This window comes from Oncorhynchus nerka, linkage group LG13 (genome assembly GCF_034236695.1).
Source record: "Oncorhynchus nerka isolate Pitt River linkage group LG13, Oner_Uvic_2.0, whole genome shotgun sequence".
NCBI classification, from domain to species: Eukaryota; Metazoa; Chordata; class Actinopteri; order Salmoniformes; family Salmonidae; genus Oncorhynchus; species Oncorhynchus nerka.
Window position 1 is genome coordinate 29,952,323 of NC_088408.1, and position 19,904 is coordinate 29,972,226.

Here is a 19,904-nt window from a genome sequence, read left to right on the forward strand (position 1 = left end):
CTAAGGAAGTCTTGAGGTTTTGCCCCGCCTAAGGTAGAGTATCTCATGATAAGCTGTAGACCACAGTATCTACCTAGAGAGTTTTCATCTGTATATTTTGTAGCTGTATACATACCACCACAGACTGATGCTGGCACTAAGACCGCACTGAATGAGCTGTATTCTGCCATAAGCATGTAGGAAAAAGCTCACCCAGAGACGGCGCTCCTTGTAGTCGTGGACTAGAATGCAGGAAAACTTAAACCTGTTTTACCAAATTTCTATCAGCATGCTAAATGTGCTACCAGATGGAAAAGAAACTCTGGACCACCTTTACTCCACACACACAGAGACGCATACAAAGCTCTCCCTCACCCTCCATTTGGCAAATCTGACCATAATTATATCCTCCTGATTCCTGCTTACAAGCTAAATTAAAACAGGAAGCACCAGTGACTCGATCAATAAAACAGTGGTCTGATGAAGCAGATGCTAAGCTACAGGACTGTTATGCGAGCACAGACTGGAATATGTTCCGGGATTCCTCCGATGGCATTGAGGAGTACACCACCTCAGTCATTGGCTTCATAAATAAGTGCATTGATGACATCGTCCCCACAGTGACTGTACGTACATATCCCAACCAGAAGCCATGGATTACAGGCAACATTCACACTGAGCTAAAGTGTAGAACTGCCGCTTTCAAGGTGCGGACTCTTGTAACTTATTTCTTTTAACCCAGAAGCTTATAAGAAATCCTGCTATGCACTGCAACAAACCATCAAACAGGCAAAGTGTCAATATAGGACTAAGATCGAATCATACTACACCGGCTCTGATGCTCAACGGATGTGGCAGGGCATGCAAACCATTACAGACTACAAAGGGAAGCACAGACGATAGCTGCCCAGTGGAACAAGTGTACCAGATGAGCTAAACTACTTCAATGCTCGCTTTGAGTCAAATAACACTGAAACATGCATGAGCGCACCAGCTGTTCCGGAAGACTGTGTGATCACGCTCTCCGCAGCCAATGTGAGTAAGACCTTTAAACAGGTCAACATTCACAAGGGCGCAGTACCAGACGAATTACCAGGACATGTACTGCGAGAATGCGCTGACCAACTGGCAAGTGTCTTCACTAACATTTTCAATCTCTCCCTGTCCGAGTCTGTAATACCAACATGTTTTAAGCAGACCACCATAGTCCCTGTGCCCAAAAACACTAAGGTAACCTGTATAAATGACTACCGACCAATAGCACTCATGTCTGTAGCTATAAACTCACATCCACAATGAGATGGCCAGCCTGCCAGCTTAGTGGAGTCTGCCACTAGCACAGTCAGTGTAGTCAGCTCAGCTATCCCCATTGAGACCGTGTCTGTGCTTCGATCTAGGTTGGGCAAAACTAAACATGGTGGTGTTCGCCTTAGCAATCTCACTGGAATAAAGACCTCCATTCCCATCATTATTAACTCACATCTCAAAATAGGGCTACTTAATGTTAGATCCCTCAAATCCAAGGCAGTTAGAGTCAATGAACTAATCAATGATCATAATCTTGATGTGAGTGGCCTGACTGAAAGATGGCTTAAGCCTGATGAATTTACTTTGTTAAATGATGCCTCACCTCCTGGTTACATTAGTGACCATATCCCCCGTGCATCCTGCAAAGGCGGAGGTGTTGCTAACATTTACAATAGCAAATGTCAATTTACAAAAAAAGAAACGACTGCGTTTTTTTCTTTTGAGCTTCTAGTTATGGGGACTGCGGTTGAAAATTAGCCGGCTGGCTAAAACCGGGCACTTTTACTGAAACGTTGATTAATGTGCACTGTCCCTGTAAAAATAAAATAAACCTAAACTCAAATCTATGCAGCCTACTCAATCACTTTTTATAGCTACTGAGTTCCCTGAATTCCTATCGGACCTTGTAGTCATGGCAGATAATATTCACATTTTTGGTGACTTTAATATTCACATGGAAAAGTCCACAGACTCACTCCAAAAGGCTTTCGGAGCCATCATCAACTCAGTGGGTTTTGTCCAACATGTCTCCGGACCTACTCACTGCCACAGTCTGTACCTAGTTTTGTCCTGTGGTATAAATGTTGTGGATCTTCATGTTTTTCCTCATAATCACCATTTTATTACATTTGCAATCGCAACAAATAATCTGCTCAGACCCCAACCAAGGATCATCAAAAGCCGTGCTATAAATTCTCAGACAACCCAAAGATTCCTAGATGCCCTTCCAGACTCCCTCCACCTACCCAAGGACGTCAGAATACAGAATCAGTTAACCACCTAACCGAGGAACTCAATTTAACCTTGCGTAATACCCTAGATGCAGCACCCCTAAAAACAAAAAACATTTGTCGTAAGAAACTAGCTCCCTGGTATACAGAAAATACCCAAGCTCTGAAGCAAGCTTCCAGAAAATTGGAATGGAAATGGCGCTACACCAAACTGGAAGTATTCCAACTAGCTTGGAAAGACAGTACTGTGCAATATCGAAGAGCCCTCACTGCTGCTTGATCATCCTATTTATCTAACTTAATTGAGGAAAATAAGAACAATCCAAAATTGATTTTTGATACTGTCGCAAAGCTAACTTAAAAGCAATATTCCCCAAAAGAGGATGGCTTTCACTTCAGCAGTGATAAATTCATGAACTTCTTTGACGAAGAGATCATGATCATTAGAAAGCAAATTTCGGACTCTTTTAATCTGCGTATTCCTCCAAAGCTCAGTTGTCCTGAGTTTGCACAACCTAGGATCAAGGGAGACACTCAAGTTTTGTAATATTATATCTCTTGACACATTGATGAAAATAATGATGGCCTCTAAATCTTCAAGCTGCATGCTGAACCCTATTCCAATTAAACTACTGAAAGAACTGCTTCCTGTGCTTGGCCCTCCTATGTTGAATATAATACACATCTCTCTATCCACCAGATGTGTACCAAACTCACTAAAAGTGGCAGTAATAAAGCCTCTCTTGACAAAGCCTAACCTTGACCCAGAAAATATTTTAAAAACTTTCGACCTATATCGAATCTCCCATTCCTCTCAAAACATTTTGAAAAAGCTGTTGCGCAGCAACTCACTGCCTTCCTGAAGACAAACAATGTATACAAAACGCTTCAGTCTGGTTTTAGACCCCATCAGAGCACGGAGACTGCACATGTGAAGGTGGTAAATTACCTTTTAATGATGTCAGACCAAGGCTCTGCATCTGTCCTTGTGCTCCTAGACCTTGGTGCTGCTTTTGATACCATTGATCACCACATTCTTTTGGAGAGATTGGAAACCCAAACTGGTCTACACGGACAAGTTCTGGTCTGGTTTAGATCTTATCTGTCAGAAAGATATCAGTTTGTCTCTGTGGATGGTTTGTCCTCTGACAAATCAACTGCAAATGTCGGTGTTCCTCAAGGCTCTGTTTTAGGATCACCATTGTTTTCACTATATATTTTATCTCTTGGTGATGTCATTCGGAAACATCATGTTAACTTTCACTGCTATGCAGACAACACACAGCTGTACATTTCAATGAAACATGGTGAAGCCCCAAAATTTCCCTCCTTGGAAGCCTGTGTGTCAGACATAAGGAAGTGGATTGCGGCAAATGTTCTATTTTTAAACTCAGACAAAACAGAGATGCTAGTTCTAGGTCCTAAAGAAACAAAGAGATCGTCTATTGAATCTGACAACTAATCTTGGTGGTTGTTCAGTTGTCTCAAAAGAACTGTGAAGGACCTCTGCGTTACTCTGGACCCTCTCTCTTTTGACGAACATATCAAGACTGTTTCAAGGACAGCTATTTTCCATCTACACAACATTGCAAAAATCAGAAACTTCCTGTCCAAAAATGAGGCAGAAAAATGAATCCATGCTTTTGTCACTTCTAGGTTAGACTACTGCATTGCTCTACTTTCCAGCTACCCGGAGAAAGCACTAAATACATTTCTGTTAGTGCTAAACATGGCTGTTAGAATCTTGACTATAACTAAAAAAAATGTGATCATATTACTCCAGTGCTAGCCTCGCTACACTGGCTTCCTGTTAAGGCAAGGGCTGATTTCAAGGTTTTACTGCTAACCTACAAAGCATTACGTGGGCTTGCTCCTACCGATCTTTCCGATTTGGTCCTGCCGTACATACCTACACATACGCTACGTAGGCCTCCGTACTGTCCCTACAATTTCTAAGCGAACATCTGGAGGCAGGGCTTTCTCCTATAGAGCTCAATTTTTTGGGAATGGTCTGCCTATCCATGTGAGAGACATAGACTTGGTCTCAACCTTTAAGTCGTTATTGAAGACTCATCTCTTCAGTAGGTCCTATGATTGAGTGTAGTTTGTCCCAGGAGTGTGAAGGTGAACAGAAAGGCACTGGAGCAACGAACCGCCCTTGCTGTCTCTGCCTGGCCTGTTCCCCTCTCTCTGCCTCAAACCCTATTACAGTGGCTGAGTCACAAGCTTACTTGTGCTCTTCCATGCCATCCCTAGGAGGGGTGCGTCACTTGAGTCACTGACGTGATCTTCCTTTTCGGGTTGGCGTCCCCCCTTGGGTTTGTGCCGTGGGGGAGATCTTTGTGGGGTATACTCCGCCTTGTCTCAGGATGGTAAGTTGGTGGTTGAAGATATTCCTCTAGTGGTGTGGGGGCTGTGCTTTGGCAAAGTGGGTGGGGTTATATCCTGCCTATTTGGCCATGTCCGGGGGTATCGTTGGCCGGGGCCACCGTGTCTCCAGACCACTCCTCTCTCTCTCTCTCTCTCTCTCCCGGCTTTTCTAGGGAGTTTTTCCAAACCACCGTGCTTCTATACCTGCATTGCTTGCTGTTTGGGGTTTTAGGCTGGGTTTCTGTACAGCACTTTGTGACATCAGCTGATTGATTGATTGATTGATGAAGTGCTTTGAAAGGCTGGTAATGGCTCACATCAACACTATTATCCCAGAAACCCTAGACCCACTCCACTTTACATACCTCCATAACAGATCCACAGATGATGCAATCTCTATTGCACTCCAAACTGCCCTTTCCCACCTGGACAAAATGAACACCCAGAGGTGTGGGGCCTACTGACATAATCAGTTTAATATCAAATTATTACTGTGAATGTAAACACACTCAATATGTCCCATTCATTTACATTGCACTCAAATAAATGTGCATGCCTATTGGCGTGAAAAAAGTAATGGGAAAAATGCCTATGGACGTCACACGTCATCTGCCCAAATCAAATCAACTTTTTATTAGTCACATGCGCTGAATACAACATGTGTAGACCTTACAGTGAAATGCTTACTTACTAGTCCATAACCAACAATGCAGTTTTTAAAAAATGAATAAGAATAAGAAATGAAAGTAACAGGTAATTAAAGAGCAGCAGTAAAATAGAGCAACAGCCGACGTTTTGTCTCATCGCTGCAACTCCCGTACGGACTCAGAGAGGGGAAGGTCGAGAGCCATGCGTTCTTCAAAAGACGACCCTGCCAAGACGCACTGCTTCTTGACACACTGCCCGCTTAACCCGGTAGCAAGCCACACCAATGTGTCGGAGGAAACACTGCATGCGCCCGGCCGCCACAGGAGACTCTAGAGCGCGATGGGACAAGGACATCCCGACCGGCCAAGCCCTCCCCTAACCCAGACGACGCTGGGCCAATTGTGTGCCGCCTCATGGGTCTCACAGTCGTGGCCGGCTGCAACACAGCCTGGGATCGAACTCGGGTCTGTAGTAATGCCTTTGACTGCTGTGCCACTCGGGAGGCCTCATGCTAATTTCACTTGAGAAATACTGCACCAAATAGCTTAGCTATGTACAATTGTATGACTAAGACTTCCTTTGCAAAAACGTCTAAATTAATTAAAGATTTCTTAATTTATCTTAGATTAATTGTGACTATTTTAAGGAAGTGACTATTTTGAGGAAGTGACCATATTGTTGCTACGGTGCCAAGGTACGATATGTGAACATAACACACCCACATCAAACCACACTTCCCAAGACAACTCTCGTTTTTTGGCATCAGTCATGGCCGCTAGCATTTCTTAATGAGCAATCTTCAAAACAAGGACAAATCAGGAAGTATATTGCAGAAAAGTTATCCTGCAACAGGGTGATCAAATGAAAATCCTATAAATGTACAGTAAACATTCAAATATAATGTGTTGGCTAAAGAGCTCAGGTCTTTCCCTTGACAGCCATTCTGTGAATTGTCTCTCTCTGTCTGTGCTATGCTAAACTAATCCCTAGCAGTCTCCTGCCTACTCTATCATTAGCATTGCCACCTTTGGCTGTGTAAATAATGCAGGCCAGACATTAGCTGATTAATGCATTATTCAGTGGAGAGCGGATCACACAGTACAAGGCATGAGTCCTGCTAGACCTAGCCTAAGACTAGGCCGGCCACCTGACCACACACACATAGCCAGGTGGAACACCACCCATCCACGCAACGGAGGATGACTGGTTTAGTCTGACTCAGGCTGCAAGGCCGAATGACAGTGATGAATAATGTCTTGTCATGAGGCAGACCTGTGTCTTTATAGAAACAGAGCTGTTTGGTATGAAGTTGCAATTCTGTGGTGATGCAGGAAAAATTGTCTACTGGTTAATAAGCCAACTTGGATGTAAAGGCCTATCTACCTATAGTCGGGCTACATATATCTGTTTTCTAGTTGTTGCCCGTGCATTGTCAGTTGATATACGGCATAGTGTGTAGGCTATACCTGTGAAACCAAGTAAGGGAGCTCTTTAGCTAATCAATAACAAAACTAGCAGACACTGCAGCCCGTGAAGACTTGAAGACATGCGTTCCTGCCATAAGGATCTGTTAAGGGAAGTTTGGGAGGGGTAGTGTGCAAGGGCAAGTGAACAAGAGCATTGTGTATTATAACTATCGTGTGTGTCAGCCTGTCTTGAATTATGACCACCTCTCTCTCCAATCACTATGGGCTGCACATGTGAGATGACTAGGGGTCACCATTGGGGTCATCTCCATGGAAACATCAATTAATGTTACCACTCTGCCCACATGCTGGGCAGGAACATAGAAATGTAATGCATTGGTTGAAGATTTGCCTAACATATAAAGTGACATTCTAATGAATGTCAAACAAATTGTCCATAGACATCTAATACAAATGATGCAGTTTACAGTGACATGTGTTCTACACTTGATATTGCCTCTGTGTGTGTGTGTGTGTGTGTGTGTGTGTGTGTGTGTGTGTGTGTGTGTGTGTGTGTGTGTGTGTGTGTGTGTGTGTGTGTGTGTGTGTATGTGTGTGTGTGTGTGTGTGTGTGTGTGTGTGTGTGTGTGTGTGTGTGTGATTACAGTATGTGTGTGTGTTTCTGTGAGTTCTGAATAAACAAATGTCTATCCTAACCAAGTTGGAGAGTAGGCCTAAAGACCCGAAATATCAATATATGCAGAAAAGGGTGGGGATGGGAGTGCTCTTACATTCCAGGTGCTTTTTCTTGGGCGCCATCACCTCATGAGTGGTGGCTTTGCAGACGGCGCGAGATACCTCTGATCCCGTCAACTGGTACTGCGCAGCGGCAATACGATCCGTGAGCGTCTGCCCCGACATTTTCTCCCCGTGTAGTCGACCACCTCAAGAACTTATTTCACTAATGAGAAAAAAAGAATATGAAAAGGCGGTCTTCCTACAGGAATACGGGTATCAACGATGCCAGTGCAGTGCGGTCCTCTCCAAATCCCTCACGGATAGGCCTGTGACCTTCTGAATGGGTAACACATTTTCAAAATTAGCTCAAGTAAATAAATAAAGACATAATTTGAAATTAAATAATTAGGTTACGTTTATATGTGTGTTCTGACATGGTTAGACTTACGCAAGATTGCTCTCTTCCCTTGCCTTGTGTCCCGTTATAACGCCCAGTTCAGCACCTTGGATAACGCCACTCTTACGTAACACTACGCTGGCAATAGAATATATTTCCTCGCACCACAGCAATAAAGCAATAGGCCTAACAAAGAATCAACCAGGAGATCGAAAACGTTGCGACCGCGCAGCGCTTCTTGTCCTCGGAATGAATGGATTTGGCCAAATGTCCAAACTTCATCAGAAATCCACAGAATATTCTCTTATCCGTTTTGCAGGAACATCGAATTGACGGTCAAGTGTTTCCACTCCCCACGTAAAACGGTAAACCGGAGGAGGTAAATGCACGGGTAGAATGTAGAGCTTTCAAAATAACCGTTTTGTAGTAATGACGCACAGTGTCCTTGTCGGCTCGTGGGTTAAAATATTCCTACCGGATCTTTTTTTCTGATCAGGAATGTCTGATAGGCGCGTTGCCCTTCTCTCTTTGTCTACAGCAGTTGCGCCTCTTCCCCCTGTGGCAGTAGCCAACACTGACCGGCGCACCAATCCAAGGACGCGGAATAGGCTACTATATGAAGATGGAGATGTTGGAAATAATTGTGTATTTAATTCACTCGTTCGTTTATTTATTTATTTAGAGTGTCTATCTGTCTGCGGTTCTGTCCTCTCTTCCCTCAGTGCAGTCAGTGTTAGGTCAGGGTCAGGTGACGCTTTATTAGCCGACACACGCCCAAATCTACCACGTTTACGGTCGTGAGTTCTTAAAGGGGAGTATTCCTGTAGGCCTACAGTATATAACTCATATCGCTAATATGACAGTGTTCATTTTCAAGTGTGCACTGCTGCAAGGGTGCACAATATTAGAAGCCAGGTTCGAACACACTGCGCACAGGGATTCGCCTATATTTTCCAAATGGCAGGTGCCCTCATGACGCTACTCTCTCAATTAAACTACTCTCTCATTATTACTGTAGCCATGCCTGGTCGTTGAAATTTTGCCGCACACTGTAGCCTATAAAGCAATATAATTAGCATAATTGTATTGCCTCGACCCCTTATAAGTAAAGTAGCGTTGTCTGCCGTTTGTTGCAAAGGCTATACAGAACAAGATAATATAATAGACAATAACTGCATTTTATTATACACATTTATTCTAGGCACTTTATTAAAGGCTCTATGATTAAAAATATACCGTATTTATTTGTCTTGGGAAAATAAACATTGGAAAAACAAACCCACTAATTGTTCTTGTTTGAAATCGTCGTCTAAAACGGTGGCCACTGAATAAATGCATCAAAACAGAATGTGTAATCCGCCCAGTTCATGTGCTCAGATTATTGGGTTCGTTCCAAGTAGCAGCGCACCACAGTTGAAGGGCGTGGTCACGTGACGTACCCTGAACCGCAGCCACGTCGCCAGGAGAATCAGGAAGCTTTCCATTCACTCCACTTCCTTGGTAGCTTCTTCTTCAACAACTGCAAGTAAGTGAAAGAAAAACAATTGATCAGTTTAGTAAGTATTTCGAAATGAATAGTCTGTATTCTATTGATCGTTTAACAAGTAAATTACGCTGCACGTATGTCAGAGGAGCTCAATCATGTTTCTGCAGTAGCTAGCTGGTTGACATCAATGTTCAGCACAGACAACGTTACACCTTTGACCCGTAAAGTATGTCCTAGTAGGGCATAGGTTTATGGTGGATTAACGACGAATGCATGATGAACATGTTTTCTCAGTCACCTCATTAAATTGACAGATCAAATATTGTAATAGTGTTTACAAAGGTGTATTGCTGTCGTCGTTATTATTGTAATGTGTTCAGAATGAATATCAGATCATGGTGATTCTTTGGGATTCCTAACATGTTTAGCCCCTTGACGACTATAAACTACATGTTATGAAGGAGAGGAGCTGAAGAAAAGAACCAACTTCAGACTTTCAGGACATCCCCTTTGTTTCCCTGTTATGTGTTTCAGGAATGGCCCAGTTTGAGGAAGTATCCCAGAAGTCTGCTGTCCACCCTAAACCTGTAGGGTTGGTCCTACAGTATGGTACTGCTGGGTTCCGCACCAACTCTAAGCAGTTAGACCATGTCATGTTCCGAATGGGTTTACTGGCCACACTCCGCTCCAAGAAGACTAAGGCCACCATCGGAGTCATGGTCACTGCGTCACACAACCCTGAGGTGAACAAAACATGAAGTGCATTCAGTAGCCTATTAATCATTCACTGTGTTTGTGTGGCTTCAGAGTCTCTCTTTAACTGATAGTCTCTGGTGTTTTATTCTGGTGTGCTCTCAGGGCCGATTTTCAGATATTATTAGAGGAAGGTTGTCTAGTATTGATTTGGTTTCAGGTAAACTATTGCTTTTCTGAATTACACAATATCCATGTTTCTCTCTCTCTCTCCCCCCCATTTACCTCACCCTCCATTTACCTATTCTTCTCATCATAACCCTTCTTTCCGTCTCTCCACCTCTCCCTTCCTATCCACTATATCACCCCCTCTCCAGGAGGATAACGGGGTGAAGCTGGTGGACCCCATGGGGGAGATGGTGACCCCTGCGTGGGAGGTCTATGCCACCCAGCTGGCCAACGCAGAGCAGGAGGAGCTACTCACCGCTCTGAAAGACGTCATAGAGAGAGAGGCCATCAGCATGGCCCAAGAGGCCAGCGTGTTCGTGGGCAAAGACACCAGGTACTGGGGTGTTCGCATTCTCTAGAAACTAAACTATAACCATGAATATCAATATAACGGGGTGAGTTCCTTTTGCATCACCCGGTGTCCTGGGTGGGTGGAGATTTAACTTTAGGACCAATGGAATGGTCTTAAATACGTAAACTCTTTCCACATGAGGCACCGGGTGATGCAAATTAATGCAACCGTTCTGATTGGTCCCAGAAACCAATGGGTTGGGCCAGAACACACGTGGGTAAAGCGGCGTCTAAAAATGTGTCATTGGCTTTGATACTCTCATTGGTTAGATATGATCCAGTCACTGATGACTTTGCTTTGTACAACATTTTGACGTCACCACAAACAACTTCATAGATGGAATTCTCAGACTGAACTATGTAGCGAACATACAGCAGAGGAAGAATTCAGTTTGAGTCGTCAGGCAACTCTGATATCTCCTTAGACGTTTAATCTGATTGGTTGTGTTACTTCAGGCCCAGTAGTGACAGCCTATCACAGGCAGTACTGGATGGAGTCCATGCCCTGGGAGGCCACAGTAAAGGTGCGTTAACTCTTAGGTTTCCTTAGCTGTCTATTATGTCAATCCTTCTGTCATTCTTATTCGACTACACCTTGGTGTGTGATTGATTGTTGGTTATTTTTTTATTTTTTGTAAATGACTGATTGGTATCTTTCCCTGTCTATCAGACTATGGCTTGGTGACGACACCCCAGCTGCACTACATGGTATGCTGTCAGAACACCCAGGGTCGCTATGGTGAAGCCACTGTCAAAGGTTACTACCGGAAACTCTCCCAGGCTTTCATCCAGCTCACTAAGAACGTAAGACTACATCACCTCTCTGTCTGTTTGTAACACTATAATAACCTCCATTTAATAAGCATGACTATACATAAAATATTTGTATTCTATCATTTATAATCACATACACACATTTGTAAGCAGTTATAAGCATGTATATTATTTTATAAATCATGTATACACATTTTCAAGCAGTTAAATGATTGTTCGTGAAAAATAATGTTACCCATTCCGCCCCCTCTCTCCAGGTGCCTAACCGTACAGATGATCAGAAGGCCCTGCTGGTGGACGGCGCTAATGGTATCGGGGCTCTGAAGGTGTGTGAGATGGAGACCTACCTGAAGAACGAGCTGCAGCTGTCCCTCTTCAACGACGGCTCCAGCGGGAAACTCAACCACCTGTGTGGAGCCGACTACGTCAAAGTGCAGCAGAGAGCTCCCAAAGGTGCGTTCCAGCAGACCTCTCCTGGTCTCTTTTCTCTCCATGTGTGCCTCTCAATAGACCACAAATAGCATCCTCGCCCAGTTTCCGGTATTTTATTTGCACGGCATCTGTATTGCTGTGAAGAGATGGGGTCAAGGGTCAAGTGAAAAAGCTATATGGAGAATATCCACTTGCAACTGTCATTTTACATTTCAGATCTGTATAGGGAAAGAACAAGAAACTGGAGAGGAAGCTACTTAAGATTATTTACGTTTGTCATTTAGCAGACGGTCTTATCCAGAGCGACTTACATTAGCAAGTGCATACATGTTCATAGTTTTTTCTCAAACTGTCCCCCGTGGGTATTCAACCCACAACCCTGTATTTGCAAGCTCCATGCTCTACCAACTGAGCTACACGGGGACTGCTGTTAGAGGTAGGGCTCACCTCTTGGTGTGTCCTAATGCACCGTGAGGTCGACACCGAACTTTGACTCATGAGTGTGTCTCAGACTACAGGTGACTGATAAACAGACCTGCTATATCTCATTATGAAACGCAGGACAGTCAGGATTGTTATATTATAGTTTCCATGTTTGGCAACCAGAGGGAAGACATCTCAATGAGTTACATGTAATAAATACTGTAGGCCACAGCCAGACTCCTGAAGTGGATGGCTCTGACCCTTCTTCTTCTCTCTTTTTTCCTCTCTCTCTCTCTCTCTCTCTCTCTCTGTCTCTCGCTCTCTCTAGGGGTGGAGATGACTGCTGGGGAGCGTTGCTGTTCCTATGATGGCGATGCTGATCGTATAGTTTATTACTACAGCGGTTCTGCAGGGAGATTCCATCTGCTAGATGGAGACAAGATTGCCACTCTCATCAGCACCTACCTCAAAGAACTGCTCACACAAGTATATGCACACACACTCACACACTTGCTATACTTACCTTGGATGCTTTAATCTCTGGTGGGCAGACTGCAGTAAACATAAGTGGTACCGTCGATCTGTCTCTATACTATGAGCACCGTTCGCTAACGAGCAGAAATAGTTCCGGGGCTTGGGTTTTTCATCACTGGTTATTTGGACAAATCACGATTTCGCAGGTGTTAGCATCTTTTGAAATTTGGAAGGGGAGGTGACATTCGGCCCATAGCTTGCGAAGACAGAGGGTGGAGCTACTTGTTCCGGTTATGCTCCTCGTTTAGCATTTCTTCATTGCTTCTGTATGGACTCAGAACTTAATCGAGGAGCTGAACAATTACGCAAGACTTTAGTTCTGGGTTAACCAAGATGAATGATGCTTAAACACGCCCCTACATAACACACACGAACTCGGTACCATCCTCATTCAGAAGTGTGCACACACTAACCTGTGTTCCCCCTGTTTGTGTTTGGGTTTGTGCAGGCTGGTCTTGACCTGCAGATAGCCGTGGTGCAGACAGCGTACGCTAACGGCAGCTCTACACAATACCTGGAAGATACCATGAAGGTGTGGACACACACTCCTCAGTCTTTCCAACACACACATGCGATCAGTGCTGACCTCTCCTCCCTCTTCCCAGGTAATAGTGAGGTGTACCAAGACAGGAGTGAAACACCTTCACCATGCAGCCCAGGAGTTTGACATTGGTGTTTACTTTGAGGCTAACGGCCACGGGACTGTGAGTAAGCCACATACAAATACACACTCGCACTGAAAGCACGCAATCAATGGCCGCCCGTCTGACTATGGTTATGTTGTGGCCCTGTCTCAGGTTCTGTTCAGTAACGCAGCAGAGGAGAAGATTCAGAAGCTAGCCCAGGACTCCAACACCAACGACGAGAGGAGGAGAGCTGCACTTCTACTGCAGAACACGGTCAACCTCATCAACCAGGTATGGCCACACATTGTCAGGTCAACACAGGGTGTTTCTAAATATGCATAATACAGTACTGCGGTCCGAGCACGGAAATTGGAGCATGCATCAGTCGGAGTCCAAATAAAAGCACGGAGGGCACTTCTTAGATGCGTAATCCGCTTGTGCACATTTCTAAGCATTATTATTTAACTAGGCAAGTCCGTTAAGAAATATAACACAACCGCTGGTAGACATTATTTGGGCTGATGCAAGAGAAAATAAACTCTGACTTCAGAATTAAATATTGCCTATTCACATCTCATATGTTGCCTGACTACAGTATTTTATGTTAAAGGTCCAATGCAGCTGTTTTTATCTCAATATCAAATCATTTCTGGGTAACAATGACGTGCCTTACTGTGATTGTTTCTTTTTGACCATTTTCATTGAAAACAAACAGTTTCTTAGCTAAGCAAATTCTCAAGATTTCTTTTTCTCCTAGGACTGTCTGGGAGTGGTCTGATTGGGGAGGGGAAAACTGACAGCTAGCTGTTATAGACGGCTTAGCTGAGAACGTCACAAAAAATGATGTGCATGCTTCAGTGGGGCGGCAGGTAGCCTAGTGGTTAGAGCGTTGGGCCAGTAACTGAAAGGTTGCTAGATTGAATCCCCGAGCTGGCAAGGTAAAAATATGTTGTTCTGCCCCTGAACAAGGCAGTGTTCCTAGACCAGTTAACCCACTGTTCCTAGACCAGTTAACCCACTGTTCCGAGGCCGTCATTGTAAATAAGAATTTGTTCTTGACTGACTTGCCTAGTTAAATAAAGGTTAAATACATTTTTTTTTAAATGGGACAAAAGTCCATGTGTTGTTGTGATTCTGGATGACCAGCAACAATGACAAGAAACTGCCATGTGTTGTTATTCTGGATGACCAGCAACAATGACAAGAAACTGCCATGTGTTGTGATTCTGGATGACCAGCAACAATGACAAGAAACTGCCATGTGTTGTGATTCTGGATGACCAGCAACAATGACAAGAAACTGCCATGTGTTGTGATTCTGGATGACCAGCAACAATGACAAGAAACTGCCATGTGTTGTGATTCTGGATGACCAGCAACAATGACAAGAAACTGCCATGTGGGAACGTAAGTGTTTTCTTGTTCTTGATACCTTTATTTGTTTTGAGGTGTTTTGACTGACGTCACCTCTATGCTAATATTTAAAAAATTCACTTACTAGCTAACCAACAACTGTAACAATGTATTTCATAGACAACAAGTGCTCATGTGCAATTTATTCAATAAACATTGGAGGCAAAATATAGTTTACATGTTGTCAACAATCTCAGCCAACCCTGTTGTTTTTGCCCCATATTTGCGCACTTGTTGCTAAACAACCAACCCATCTATTGGCAGAGAGGTTTGGAATTGCCTTTATTATTGGTCCATTAACACATTTTCTGGTGATGTCACCAGGCAGGCCAAAACTCCATCCCACCAAAACAGGCTGAAATTTCAGTTCTTAAGGCTCACACACATCGTACCGAATGTGGCTCTAGCGTTTGTCTGCCGATCGTTCAGCACACAGCGTTTTAGGGACCACCCACTGTAGACGTCTGACTGTTGACATTTATTCACGTGAATAAACTATCTGGTTAGCTAGATTATTACTATTGACATATAGCTAGATGATAGTTATAAAGTAAAACGTTTGCTTTGTGTATATCTTGTTTCATCTATTGGTGCCATTGTCCTGGCTGGAAGAAGGTTCAGTGAATGGGGGAGGGGCGGTGTGAGGTAATACAGTAGGGGAAGTGCGAGTGCTTCTCAAATGTAATGTTTTATGTATTCTCCACACTCCCGTCCTCACAAGAACATACTCAAGAGAATGTCCTCTGAGAATGCACTCGGCACATGAGTGTGCAGCACTGTAATATGCATATTTTGCGAAACACCCACAGTCAACCATTTTAGCAATTCAGGGACTACACACAGTCATTGCAATGAAGGGTCAAATTCTGTGTGCATTACTTACATTTTTTTCTCTCCCTCTCTCTGTAAGACTGTAGGAGATGCTATCTCTGACATGCTGCTGATTGAGGCTGTGTTAGCCATCAGAGGGATGACAGTACAACAATGGGATGCCATCTACACAGACCTGCCCAACAGACAGCTCAAAGTCAAGGTGTGTGTTTGTGCGTGTGTGCACTCAGGGAGTTGCATCGTATGTTTCTATAAATGACTGTATATTAAAAGGAAACTAGTACATACGTTTTAACACAGTTCATCCCAGTGCCTCACAGTTGCAGTGTTGTTGTGCGGCCTATAGGTGGCAGACCGGCGGGTGATTGACACTACAGATGCAGAGAGGAGAACAGTGAGTCCAGCAGGTCTGCAGGAGGCCATAGACAGCCGGGTGAAGAAGTACAGACGGGCACGCTCCTTTGTCCGTCCCTCTGGCACAGAGGATGTGGTCCGAGTGTACGCCGAGGCAGACACACAGGTGGGACTGAGAGGCTGAGACATGGAGTGATAGTGAGCCACTCAATTCACCTTCCATGTTCACTCACTATGCCTTTAACTTTATTTGCACTTTCTTTTTCTGTCTCTCACTGTCTGATGGTGGTGATGGTAATGTGTTTCTGTGTGTTTCAGGAGAGTGCCGATGCCCTGGCACATGAAGTTAGCCTGGCAGTGTACCGCCTCGCTGGAGGAGTAGGAGAGGAGCCTAAATCGTTATAAAACACACACACTATGCAATTTAAGTCTAATGAAAAATCCATTAATCTCCTGAAGATGGACCACACTTCCTGAATCCAGTCCCATTTTGTAGCCTTTTTATCAGGTGCCAAATCATTTTATACGGTATACTGCATTTAATACTGTATTATTGCTACTTTTCTATGAGTCTGGAAAATGTGATTGATTTCAGTAAATGTGAAGAGAGCATATGCTAAATAAGGTTAAATAAAATGTAATCCCCCTTCTTATCCAACCTTAATCCAGTCAATGTATTTGTTTTGTACTATTCCCATGTAATTATAAGTGTTTACATTACCGGTTATTATTGTCGATCAATTTAGCATTTCTGTTCATATCTGAGTAACTGCACTGCTATGAACAGATCTCAACTGGAAAGACTGTGCTGCTATGTAATTGTTCAACACCAAGAGTAAAGATATGAAAGTGAAACTGACATCAAACTTGTTCTGCATTTCTTTTTAGTTCGTATCCTCTCAAAAACCCTCCAGTTACATGGAATAAATGGCATGCATTAGTACATAGACTTAATTGCCGTATTACTTAACAGAATAACCCAAATACAGCTATACTCTCTGAAATGACCACATCAAGAGAAAATATGGTAATGGCTTTTTTTGTGTGTTTTTGTTGTTGTTGCTTATATAGAGAGCTGGTTCTAAGACACAGGGAAGTTAAAGGCTAACAGAAAGGCAGTGTGAGGCTCAGAGAGTTTAGTGCAGCCAGAGACACACAGAAGAGGACCATAGGCGTCCTGATCCTGAAGACCATTATCCGAGGGGGTTGGTGTAGAATACATTTGTGGGTGGAAGCGCTAGGGCTTAGGTCTAAAGGGTATTGGTCTAACATTCTAATCCTCGTCTGTGTCGTCAGCAGCTCCGGAGATGGAGATGGTGCATTCCTGTTTGTCACTCTCATACATGTCTTCTGTCTTAACTGTTCTGAGTTAAAAGGCCAGGACAAAAGTGTTTTGAAAATGATACTGGGTGACACAAATATACAAATGTATACAAAAATGTACACAATTAGCATATTTTCAGATGACAAAAATGACCGGTATTTCATATTTTATCGATAGATCATAGGTTATGACCCAGGCTTGCTCTACCTGATGAGAAGAGTCTTCCGCTCAGTCATCTCCACTGACTGTTCCTCATAGCTCTCTGTTGATTTCACCTCCACTGCCCCGACAGGGGCCTCTTTGGTGTTTCCGTTATGTCCATTACTGGGGACTCTGCCCAGCACCATACCCATTCCCAGAGGCACTAACGGAGGCAGAGGCGGAGCAAGCACTCATGCTAGCACTGATGGCCATGCCCCCTCTTCCTCCACCCAGAGACATGCTCTGTGCCATGGTATTGAGACTGGTGTCCTGCCCTCGATCAGAGCCCTGACAAATACACAACCACAGAGAAGCAATGACAAAACACACGTACACTTACTAACATCAAAAGAACAACCATATCAAAAGACATGCATTGCTGCCTTTCCTTGTCTTCTCTTTTAATCTCCTCCACAGATCTGACAAACCCAGGATAGGTGAAAGCAATATGGATGATTCCTACTGTGAATTTGCTTTCACCTGTCCACTTCTGTCTATTCAAGAAGGAGATAAGACGCGAGAAGAGCAGAAGCCTGTTTAGACTATTGGGGAAGGTGTGATGTCACCTGTAGGTGGTGATCTCATTCTCCAGGGCCATCTTGATGTTGAGCAGCTCCTGGTACTCCCTCAGCAGCAGAGCTATCTTCTCCTTCATCACCTTCATCTCCAGCTTCAGCCCCTCAATACGCTCCTGTGGAAAACACACACAAGCTTTTAGGTCATAGGGATCCATCTCTAAGCGGCTGTTAGAGTCCATTTAAAAAAAACTCGTTGCCCACTTTTAAAAGAGCTCTGACCTGCCGTGCTTCTTTCTACAGTAAATATGTGTTGTGGGAGTTGCACTACTCACCAGATGTGTCTCTTCTGTCATGCGTCTCCCCACAGCATCACAAGTTGGCGAGGGGCTTGAGATCTGCACCTGGTAGGAAGAGGAGGCGGCGAGGGGGCCCTCGAAGTGGCGGCAGTAAGAAGACATCCTTTCTGGGCTGCGACTCATGATGATTGCCTTTAAGTGTCTTCACCTTAACTCACCGCTGGAAACTAATCACAGACTTCGTTAGTAGATCAAAATAAAGGGTTGAATGAGTATACATTATTTATACAATGTGTTTTATTACACTGGGTTTAAAGAATGTTTACAGACAATAATAATCTAGACTAGCCTACTCTCCTAAATTAGTGGACCATTAGTGGATGGGGTGAATGAACTGCAAAATTAGCCCGCATCACTTTCACCCCCCTCTTCACCTTCTTCGCTAATGGGACAACATTTTTGACGTCACTTGTAAGGTCATACGGGTTCTGAGGTGCTAAATCCACTGCTGTGAAAGTTGTTTTCCATAATTTGACAGACACAATGTTGCGTCCTCTAACTATTTCTGTGTTAGGCTCATAGAAATATAATATATTTCCATTGTTAGGATACTTCGGTACAGTAGCAATATTATATTTACTATTTAATTTAATTGACGACAGGAGATGTGCCTTTCCCCACCATTTACTACCCCGGAACCTCTTCGCGGAACACAGGCATAGCACGCCCAGTCACCGTCAGAACAGCATTGAGTGATGCCACTACAAAATGATAAACTGACCATTTTCTATTGGTTGTCACTAGTTACCACAGCCACAAAGTCAAAAGGCCCGCCTATTCGACCAATCAGATGAGGGAGTGTGATGACGCGTATACCAGCGCAGAAGGCCCACCAATCCGACCAATCAAATGAGGAAGTGTGAAGACAGGTATTCCGGTTAGCGGGAAAATACAGTTGTGCGGCTCGGGGCTCAATCTGTGGTGTGCTTTGCAGGGTGCTGTTAAGAGTGGTGATCAGAGGGATAGCGTTGAGTGTAGAGGTGGATCAAATGAAAGAAAGGGAATATTTCTAGTGTTTCTGACGCCCACCGTTTGGTGAGACGTGGACCCGGTGGCAATGGCGATTGATCTTTGACACCGAGTTTATTCCTAATAAGGTTACATTTACTATTCTGTGAGGGCCTATGCTCTGAACCCGCTTTGGTGCTTTAGGTCCCGAGGATTTGGACATGTTGCAGCAGAGTAGAAGGGAGATCCCACGAAGTGAGAAATGTGCTCATGCAAGGCATAGTCCGAGGGAGTGTACAGTTTGGATAGAGAAAGCACTGTGTGTCAACTGTGGGGGTGCCCATGCAACTGGGGATCTGAAGTGCACTGGGAGAGAGCGAGACTGGCTGAGATTGCCAGAGTTCAAGTGGGGCAGAAAGTGTCCTATGCTGATGCAGTGAAGAGAGTTGTGTATAGAGTAAGTCGACTGGGAGCCACCCAGTGAGTCGCTCTGGATAAGAGCGTCTGCTAAATGACTTAAATGTAAATGTAAATGTAGGCCTGAAGAGAGAGCCAATAAGGTTCGATTTCTTGCATTTATAGCCATGGTGATGGGGCAAAAATCACAGAAGATAGA

At 44.0% G+C, this 19,904-nt stretch overlaps 3 protein-coding genes across 3 annotated transcripts in view; 1 reads left to right on the forward strand and 2 right to left on the reverse strand.

Annotated features, from left to right (window-relative positions):
* LOC115139321 (clathrin coat assembly protein AP180-like) overlaps nucleotides 1-8,553 on the reverse strand; it is a 42,801-nt gene extending 34,248 nt beyond the window's left edge. Inside the window, 2 exon segments of the mRNA XM_065026321.1 lie at nucleotides 7,453-7,622; nucleotides 7,848-8,553. Of these exon segments, the coding sequence (XP_064882393.1) occupies nucleotides 7,453-7,582 (130 nt within the window). The 5' untranslated portion in view covers nucleotides 7,583-7,622; nucleotides 7,848-8,553.
* A 663-nt stretch (nucleotides 8,554-9,216) lies between these two features.
* On the forward strand, nucleotides 9,217-16,800 carry pgm3 (phosphoglucomutase 3). Its single transcript, XM_029676561.2, has 13 exons — nucleotides 9,217-9,321; nucleotides 9,817-10,025; nucleotides 10,353-10,537; nucleotides 11,011-11,078; nucleotides 11,225-11,358; nucleotides 11,586-11,781; nucleotides 12,512-12,669; nucleotides 13,166-13,249; nucleotides 13,323-13,421; nucleotides 13,515-13,634; nucleotides 15,667-15,789; nucleotides 15,934-16,107; nucleotides 16,260-16,800. The coding sequence occupies exons 2-13, from the start codon at nucleotides 9,819-9,821 to the stop codon at nucleotides 16,344-16,346; spliced, it is 1,635 nt and encodes a 544-aa protein (XP_029532421.1). The 5' UTR covers nucleotides 9,217-9,321; nucleotides 9,817-9,818; the 3' UTR covers nucleotides 16,347-16,800.
* Nucleotides 16,455-18,980, reverse strand: LOC115139325 (desmin-like). The gene is made up of 3 exons (XM_029676564.2): nucleotides 18,317-18,980; nucleotides 18,033-18,157; nucleotides 16,455-17,754 (listed from the first exon to the last, which is right to left on the reverse strand). Exons 1-3 carry the CDS (start codon nucleotides 18,461-18,463, stop codon nucleotides 17,658-17,660), a joined length of 369 nt encoding a protein of 122 aa, XP_029532424.1. The 5' UTR covers nucleotides 18,464-18,980; the 3' UTR covers nucleotides 16,455-17,657.
* Between the last annotated feature and the right edge of the window lie 924 nt (nucleotides 18,981-19,904).

Bases quoted from the DNA above. Each gene is read 5' to 3' on its own strand.
- pgm3 (XM_029676561.2), top strand. From the start codon at position 9,819: ATGGCCCAGTTTGAGGAAGTATCCCAGAAGTCTGCTGTCCACCCTAAA. The intron at 10,538-11,010 runs GTACTGGGGTGT...GTGTTACTTCAG, and splicing joins TTCGTGGGCAAAGACACCAG to GCCCAGTAGTGACAGCCTAT. The intron at 12,670-13,165 runs GTATATGCACAC...GGGTTTGTGCAG, and splicing joins TCAAAGAACTGCTCACACAA to GCTGGTCTTGACCTGCAGAT.
- LOC115139325 (XM_029676564.2), bottom strand. From the start codon at position 18,463: ATGAGTCGCAGCCCAGAAAGGATGTCTTCTTACTGCCGCCACTTCGAG. The intron at 18,158-18,316 runs GTGAGTAGTGCA...TGTTTTCCACAG, and splicing joins TGACAGAAGAGACACATCTG to GAGCGTATTGAGGGGCTGAA. The intron at 17,755-18,032 runs GTGACATCACAC...TGTATTTGTCAG, and splicing joins AATGAGATCACCACCTACAG to GGCTCTGATCGAGGGCAGGA.